Raw genomic sequence first — 9276 nt, forward strand, 5'->3', positions numbered from 1 at the left:
AGTCCAAGCACAGTAAAGGTTTCTATATTTATCTTTAGAGATGCTTGACTTCTCCATGCAATTTTGTTTTTAACTCTCCAAAACTGGTCACATTTGGAGTATTAATTTGTAAATCTAGAACAACTCAGAATTAGCTTTTACTAAAAATCACAACAAAATAAAGACATTTGTTCATTCATACCAACACTTTTACACCTCATGTAGAAAAAAAACAAAACATTTACTGTATTTTCCAGAGTATACGTCGCTTTTTTTTAAAATATATTTTAGCCAGGGGTGCAACTTGTACTCTGGAGTGACTTATTTGTGACTTTTTTTTTTTAAACATAAATAGGCTCATAATTGATATTTATCAACTAACCACCGGTTACCCTTTAGCGGTTGTTTCCGCTAACAACCACTAGAGGATGCTGTATTTTCTGTGCCAGAAGAAGAAGTGTCATCCAAAACAAACATGGAGGAGAATCTGATTGTTTTCCATTTTTCTCATTTCCATTGAAGCATTATTATTCTTTTCATTTTATGCCATGGAAAATATAAAAGTGCAACTTATACTCCAGAGTGACATATATGGTTTTCTTCTTCATTAGAAAATGTTTTGCTCCTGCGACTTATACTCTGGTGCGACTTATATTCCAGAAAATACAGTAAATAAAAAAAGAAAAACCACCAGGCTTTAACTATTACAATTTGAAATAATATTTTGTTATTTTTATAATCTCAAAATATACATATTTTTTTAAACAGATCTGTTTTCTTCTTTCTTAAAGAAAACCTTTTTAAAATAAAATAAAGGCATTTATGGACCCTCTGGCTTGCCATAATTTGAACACACAACACATTAAACATCTGACAATCAACCATTAGGACGTCACACAACAGTCTGCCCATCCTTCAAAAACTAGAATCCTTTAGGGACCGAGCCTTTATACATCCTGTGTTCCAGTCGATCCAGTCACTCCTCTCTGTCCAAAGACAGCAGCAGTTTGTGTCTCGGAGAGTCTCCACCTACAGAACATCCCTCTGAGGACAATGCCTCGGCGCCGCCGCCACCCGTATCAGCAGGAGGTGATGCATCATCCATCTCGATGACCTCAAAGTCAGCGTCATTCCATTGGTCAGCTTCATCGTCCTGTTCCTCCTCTTCCTCCTCGTTGCCCCCCGAGTCTAACAGCGCCCGTCTGTACTCGCTCTCGTCAGCATCTGCTTGGCGTTCCACGTGGGGTTTCCTCCTGGGGCTGCTGGGGGCTGAGGCCAGCTTATACATGACGGGGAAGATGATGGAGGTGAAGGTGGAGGTGAGCAGGGACAGGTACATGAGCAGGGGCTGGTTCTGGAACCGGCCCAGCAGGAAGCCCACCAGCGCCGGCAGAACCATCTCTCCCAGCGCCGCCCCCACCACGAACGCCGCCGCCGTGTGGGCCGTGATGGTGGTGTACTGCTCCAACCACGAAATGCCGCTAGGGAAGGTGGTGGCCATGGAGGCCCCGTACACGCCAGTGCCAACCCACAGCGCCACCTTGTGGTTGCTGAAGAGGCAGAGCAGGAGGGAGGAGAACGTGGAGCCCAGCAGGCAGAGCAGGATCATGGTGCCGGGGTACATGCAGGTGGCAAAGAAGATGGCGAAGCCTCGGGTGGCCGCAAACGTACCCCAAAAGAGCGAGTTGAGCCCAGCAGCCTGGGCTTCAGGCATGTGAGCAAAGTCCTTGGCGTAGGTAAAGATGAAGGAGCCGTAGGCCACCTCAGCACCCACATAGGCGAAGAAGAAGAGGAAGAGCAGGAACACCAGAGCCAGGTGGTGTTTGGCCACCAGCTGCTTTCCTGACGCCGCCTTGGACGGATCCTTGGCAGTGCTACAGCGACTGTAGAGGATGAAGAAGATGAAGGAGACCAGCAAGAGGAAGGAGCCGATCACAACGTAGGCCCACAAGGATTTCAGGGACTTCAGGTTGAAGGCAGATTCTGGGGCGGGGGCTTTGGTGATGGGAAGTGTTGCGTTGAGAAGAGGAGCCGCTACACTTCCCTTCTCGCCGGAACCAAACACCAGCTTTGAGATGATGGGTGACACGAAGGCTCCGGCGGCGAAGCTGAAGTGAAGAGCCTGCATGTGGGGGCCGGCCTGGTCCCCCCAGGTGTTCAGGATGAGCACGTTACCACCTTCACAGAAAAGAAGAAACACCAGATGTCAGACTGAGCAGCATCGAACCAGACAGTCGGGGAGCATTCACATCTGTGTGGTGCTCATCTTTTCATCCTGCTGCTGTGACAGCTCGTCGGCACTCTGATGTAGATTTTCCAGCGTTCTCAGTCCTGCTACCGTAAGTATTGTATGAAACTCACACAAAAAATCCAGTGACGGCTGATTTGACCACAGAAATGTGAACGGCGGCTCATTTGACTGCAGTGTGAAGATACCATCTTCTCTTCTCCAGAACCTGAACTAGACACGCCAGATCCTGTCTGTGACAGTTTGACTGACAGCGATTTAAAAGGAGAAATACTTGGAAATGCAAAAACAGAATGATTTTTTTATTACATTTGTTCTCTTTCATAAGAAAAATGCCACACAGACACGTTACAAACTAAAACATGATTTTCATCAGAGGGGGACTTTAAATCAGGATGTCACCCTCATAGGGGGCAAAAATCCAAAACACACTTTAGGTCGCGGGCCGAACAGGATAAACATTTATTGAATACAATAAATATTTAATGCTTTAAAGCTATTTAAATGTCACTTGTTTAACATAGATATAAATAAATACTGAAACTAATATTATTCATGAATAAATCATCTTAAGCCTTAATTAAATTTCAATATTTTGCTGTCCATTGTGTCTAAAGTGGTTTAAAACCTAAATCTACTGTATTTTCCGGACAGAATGATTAGATTCTTAGCAACGTTTGTTTTGAATGGAAATTCTTCAGCAGACAGCAGCAAATACTGACACACAAACCTACAGTGCCCTCTAGTGGTTGTTTGGGGGAAACAACCACTAAAAGGCAACCGGTTGTTAGTGAAAAAAATAACAAATATGGTTGCCTATTGATGTCTAAGAAAAAAAAATCACAAATAAGACGCTCCTGAGTTTAAGTCGCACCCCTGGCCAATCTATGAAAAAGAAACACAACTTATAGTCCGGAAAATGCGGTAATTTGGCATTTAGCTGGCTATCAAGCAATTTAACTTTTTTCTTTTAACATTAAGATTTTTAGATTTAACATTTAGACATCCAATTATTTTGCTGATATCATTTAGGTTGGTATTTATTTCATTCTAAATGTGGTGAAAGGGGGATAAATATGAACAAAGTGAGGACAAATCCCCCAAACTGTTGCACAAAGTTTCCACTGAACCCCGTGGTCTCTCACCTGTGTCCAGAACGCCCATGGATACTCCAATGCTCAACATGAAGGTGGTGAGGAGCGCAGCCTGCTTACAGAACGGGATCGCATACATTCCGAACGCAGTGAGGAGCATGGAAAATCCTGGAAGAGAGGAATGGCTCTAATGGAATCTCGGTTTTATCTGTGACCCTGTTTTAGAGGGTCAGATTTTTTTCAAGGTTGATAGAAGAATAACAGAGAAAAACAGCGACTTGTCGTTCCTCAACCAGCCTTTTTCCTTTTTCTCGGCTTAATGTGGCTAAAACAGGAAAAAGTCCTCTACGGGGCTTACCCAGCAGCAGATGGGGGCTCATGCAGTCAAAAAGAACCCCCCCAATGAGAGATCCACCAATGTAACCAGCAGAGCGGCCTATAAAGATGTAAGAGATGTTGCTGATGTTCTTCTTCACGTTCAAAGCCAGATCCTCGAAGGTGGGCCCCAGAACAGAGATGCTCATGCCCTGCAAAGAGAAGTGGAGCAGGTTAAAGGAGGTAGGTACTCTCCCTGCAGTTTCCTCTTACAGTAAGTCAGGAAGGCTATATTTTTAATAGGAAAGGTTTTTATCAATAGCGTGCCTTTAATTTGAAAAGCAGTTCACCAGATAAACCAGTCACTAAGTCACTTCCAAATCCAAGTAGGGCTGAGTTGATACAATCTACTATATGTTTTGAATATATTTATATTAATCTGATACCGTTCACATACCGTAAAATGTATTAATGAAATAATTAGATTAATATCATACAGTGTTACAATGTTTCTCAAAAGGTGAAGCTCTAACAAAAATGTTCAGATCATTGTAAACATTGTTCTGCTTCTCCTGGAGAGCGTTTCAGTTTGGCCACTAGGTGGTGATCGCACTATAGCATTACACTTCTTTTAAGAAGAATAAAGAATGAGCAAAAAAATGTGTTTTAGACCACAAATGGCTACTTCTAAAAATATTTCCTTAAAAGAGTTTGGAAAGTTCAAATTATAAAGCTGTTAATTTAGTCAGCAATGTATGCTTAGTTCGACTGAGCGTTAGCCGTCCTATGGGAAATTCCATTAAACAATAGCATTATGCTAGTGGGATTTAGCTTTATATGCTAAATCAATCTATATTTTTATGAATCGGTTATTGGTCTATTAAGCCTAAATCGATATTAATCGATTTTATTAACTCAGCCCTAGTTTGAACCAAGCCGAGATGTTGCGGTTTACAAACACTGGTGGCCTAAGCTCCGCCTCTCTGTTAGAAACAATAAGAGACAGTGGTTGATGTTTGTGTTTACAACAAGGCAGAGACTTAAACCACCAAACAGAAAGTCAAAACGTCTAATTGAAATGCAGCTTTAATGACCAGCTATTCAAATAGTCAGTTATACCCCCAATAGTTGATAAAATCACGGTTTAATAAAAAAATTAAAAAAGTATAGTCAATATTAATTGTAGAACATAATTTTAAAATGAACATAATTTAAAATAATAATAAACAAAATGATCAAAAAATATCTTTTAAAAGCTCAAGTCTTGAGCAACATCAGGGGTTAAACAAGTCCAATCCTGTTCCTGGAGGTCTACAACCCTTCATGTTTTCCAGCTCTAATCATTGCTGATTAACTGGATCAGATGATTCAGGTTATGAATGACTAAATACACCTGATCTAGCAGTAAGTAGGGCAAAGATCACTGGGAAACTAATACGGTAGTAGAGTTTCAAGACCAGGATTAATACAAGCTGTGAAACTATGTAAAGACTGTAGACTGTTATATTTTTATTTTTTGCGTTAAAGGACTGCAGATTACCAAGTGTCCTTGTGGTTGAATTTCTTTTGTTCCTGTGCCAAACTTTGTTGCTGTGTAAAACCTCCCTGTTCAAAGGTTCAGCTACAATCTCGACATGAGCGTCTGCTTCTCCACATGAAAATGTCAAAACCCAGGAGTGTATATGCAGATGGATTTCAGTCATCTGATGCAGCTTGAATGGCTGAAGAGCAGGTTTTGCTAATATGAACATCCTGTCTGTGCAGGAAACTGGAGTGTTTACTTAAAAATACCTGTCCGGTTGATTTAGAAAAACTCTTGATATCATTCAATTCATCAAGTAAACCTGCTAAGGTTTTTTTCTGTTTCTTTCAACTACAGACAAGACAATCTATTGTAGTTTATGGTCAGTACATTTTCGCATTGCTAGCATTTCACACCTATGCTAGCAACATTTTTCAATCAAAGGTTATGTCCAAATTTTTTTCCTACTCACTATCTAGTGCGTTCGCCATTTTGTAGTGCTGTCCGAATCTACCATTCTAAAATCAAGTGCACTGGAAATTTCCCACAAGTCTTTCTGTGAAAAAAAGGTGTGCAATTATGCTCACTATGTTAGCGAATATAGACCACAATGCATTGCGGTTGAACATTTTTTGCAAAAAAAAAAAAAAAATGTGTTTAAAGGTCATTTTTTAATAAACTATCCAAATTTTCATAATCAGAATACAGTGGAGTGACAAATAGACGTTCGTATTGATTAAATTGATTAAATTTTCACTTTGTGAAATCAGTGACAACATATCCGGCGTTTAAAAAGAGGAAAGAAAATTAATGAGCATGGTGTCTGAATTGGTTTTAAAATCCCGGGAATTATTTAGTCCCGCACTATATAGTTTTTTAGTAGTTAGGGTGGGAATTCCGGCATAGCTAGTGTCTGTGTAAATGCGTATATATATTATGGCTGGGAGTCTTAGTAACTGACGATACAATGCAATTCACAATACATGGCTCACAATACCGATAGTATCTCAATATGCCAAACATTGCAATAATCAATTATAACCTTGGAAATCTATGATGTACAACTATTTTATTATATTATTTATTCTAAAGGAAATATACATATTTTTTTAAAGCCACTTTTTAAGAACAATTTAAAACAAAATGCCAATCCAACATTATAATAAAATTATCAATAAATACTAACGTGTCTTTACAATAATTACAAACATTTTAAGATAACTAATAAACAAAGCTCCAGTTAGGAACCAAAATGCAGAGTATACTCAGAGAACAATAAATGTGTAAATAAAAAAATAAAAAAATCCCAATCCTCCATTTTAATTAATTTTACATTTTTTGTCAGCTAATTTTAGTTTTAATACAGATTATTATTATTGAGGCAAATTATTAATTTTCAGCCTGTTCATATTATATGATCATTGTTTTTTACAGTGCTAGTATCTATATTCACTTTCTACTTCTGCACTTTTCTTTGATAATCAACACTTAATTCACATGCTCCACGTGTACCGCTGGCATACACACCTATTGGATCAATAACGCCGCTAGACGTCTCATTTGGATGGTCAAACGCAGAGCACTTCTCCGCTAGAGTCTGGTGAATTTTAGTGCTGTGTTTGGAATGGTTATTGCCGTTTCCACCCGTACCCCATTGTTTTTGTTGCATTATAGCCCGCCTTGCTGTCTACGCCTACTATAGAAAAACACAGACACAGTTAGGACCTTTTTGCTTGCGGATTGCGTTTTCATCTGTCGCCGGAGCAGGAGGTGAGAGCACAAGGAGCCCCTCCCTTCTCCGCTGCACGTGGAAAGGCAGCAAAAAAAGTTCACGGTTTTCGCGCTGTACCTGCGCAACTATGTTTTTTGGCATTTAGGTTAAAAACTTGTCGGCCCGGTAGAAATTTTTGACGGTTTCGCAATGGCATCCTTACATTTCACTGTCGTTCTCATGCGAAGCGCCCCCAGTGGACTTTTTTGGTATTATTTTAAGAAACTGATTCAGGGAAAGAGAGGACCGGTAATATTGTGATAGTTCGCCATACCGATATTTTGTCCCACATGCAAAAAGTACATTCAAGAACCTGCGTTCAAGGCTTCTTTCAACCCGCATCACATTCCAGTGTGTATGTAACATAACACTGGAAATATTGTCGGCGACCCCTACATACCACATTTTCTTCGACCTATCATAACTCTACATAAATCCTCTGGTTCTGATGCAGAGAAAAGCGGCTTTTAATATACTATAAGGTTTTGCTATTCGGCGCAAAGCCGCTTCTATCCACTTTAGAAACTACTGCAATTACGTTCATTCCGTTGAGTAGTTGAAAGGATGTCGACTAAATAATTAAGAAGTTTTAATATCCAGGTTGACACTTGTAGGAGTTCATCTAAATGTAAGGAAGCATTTATGATTTAATTTTCTTTCAAATGCATAAGCAAACCTATGCAGCTACAAAAGGCACATGCAGTGTAAAACACTGCCCCCTACTAACTTGACAAAAATATAAACAATAATAAAACAAACAAAGAAACAAAACATTGCGTAAAACATAGACCCAATTTATTTTAATTATAAAATAAACTAAAATTGATTGAGCCATTTATAATGACAGTAATTTTAACCTTGTTGGCTTGCCATACATGATCTACAACCTGAGCCACGATAATGTATTTACGGTTTTCCACGTAGGTTCGGCTCTTATACCTACCAAGCCCAGGAAGGATCCACAGAGCACGAGCGTGACTGCCCAGCGCGCGCAGGTTCCCCGTCCACCGTTTCCCCCACCGACCACCTTCACTCGGTCCTCGCATCCCGGTCTCGCCGTCCTCCTGACCCCTTTCATGGCGCTCCGGAGCTTTCTCCCCGCGTCGTTCCTCTTATCGAACAGGGTGTCTTCGTCCTGCTCGTCGTTGTCATCGTCCCCCATGCTGGCGAATCGGACCTGCTTCTTTTTGACGACGCTATCTCGCTCGGCGGAGGAAGACATACCTGTCGCTCCGCGCCGCGGCCCTGACGCTGCCGCAGATCCCCGCACGAACCTTTCTGTTTGCGATTTGGAGCCTCCCGTTAACCGGTCACTGTTTCATCCGTATTAAAACCATTTCAAACACCCACGGTGCCCAGGGAATGGAGCGGAGCTGCAAGCGATGCGGCAGTCTAGGTCCTCCACCGGTCAACATCCAACGTCTATCAGGAGGCCTGCAAAGATCGTCTATGCACTCCGAGGCTCACTCGGTTAGTTAGTGGGTCTCAATTGAAAGACCTGGTGGGAAAACGAAATACGTAAACTATCCTGACAGAATAAGCCTCTCAACACAGCAGCACGTACATCTTCATTTCAATGTATAAAGTCAATTAAAAAAAACATTTACTCCATTTACTAAATCAAAATATCCACCTAAACAAATCTATATAATACTTCTCTACTAAAATTGCAGCTTTTACATTGCACTGTAAAGACTCCAATCTCTGTGCCTAAAATTTAAAGCAGAGTGCAACCTCTGTCCTTATTTTTTTAGTCTTTGATTCATCGCGAGTAAATTGGGCAGACCAACGGGAAGTAATAGCGTGTTATGGAAAGCTGAAGGGGTCAAAATTTCCCTTTCTTCGATTTAAAATGTCTGCCAAAATGTAAACGTTATTATTACTACCACAGAAAGACATTGAATAATACCAATGTACATTTATGTTAATTTGGGTTTTGGGTCACATTTTAATATCCAATAATCTTGAAAGGCTATTAGATAAAGACTTGTTTCATTTAGTCTTGAATTGATTTGGACTCTTTGAGATAAATTGAACTTAGTTTTTTTATTCAAAACTCACTAGCTAAATGAAAGAAATCCAGGAATACGATAATAATTTATACAAAAATAAATGCTATCTTTTAAACTTTTATTTAAAGTTGTCATGGGGATATAAACCCATATTTACTCTTTCTTGTTTATGTAACATTTTCTAAGGGAATTGTCACCCATTAAACTAAATAGTAGATTAAAATGAGGCCCAAATGACAATTTAAATTACTGGAAATGTGAATGAATGTCAATATTTGGCCTGATAGTCAGATATTTGTTTAACCCTTCCGCTCTCTTTGGGGTCCAGATGACTC

At 40.2% G+C, this 9276-nt stretch overlaps 1 protein-coding gene across 1 annotated transcript; it reads right to left on the minus strand.

Annotated features, from left to right (window-relative positions):
• Positions 1 to 667: 667 nt before the first annotated feature.
• mfsd4b (major facilitator superfamily domain containing 4B) lies at positions 668 to 8626 on the minus strand. Its single transcript, XM_024291653.2, has 4 exons — positions 7873 to 8626; positions 3680 to 3848; positions 3373 to 3489; positions 668 to 2157 (listed from the first exon to the last, which is right to left on the minus strand). Exons 1-4 carry the CDS (start codon positions 8149 to 8151, stop codon positions 956 to 958), a joined length of 1767 nt encoding a protein of 588 aa, XP_024147421.1. The 5' UTR covers positions 8152 to 8626; the 3' UTR covers positions 668 to 955.
• Between the last annotated feature and the right edge of the window lie 650 nt (positions 8627 to 9276).

This window comes from Oryzias melastigma, linkage group LG24, assembly GCF_002922805.2.
Source record: "Oryzias melastigma strain HK-1 linkage group LG24, ASM292280v2, whole genome shotgun sequence".
NCBI classification, from domain to species: domain Eukaryota; kingdom Metazoa; phylum Chordata; class Actinopteri; order Beloniformes; family Adrianichthyidae; genus Oryzias; species Oryzias melastigma.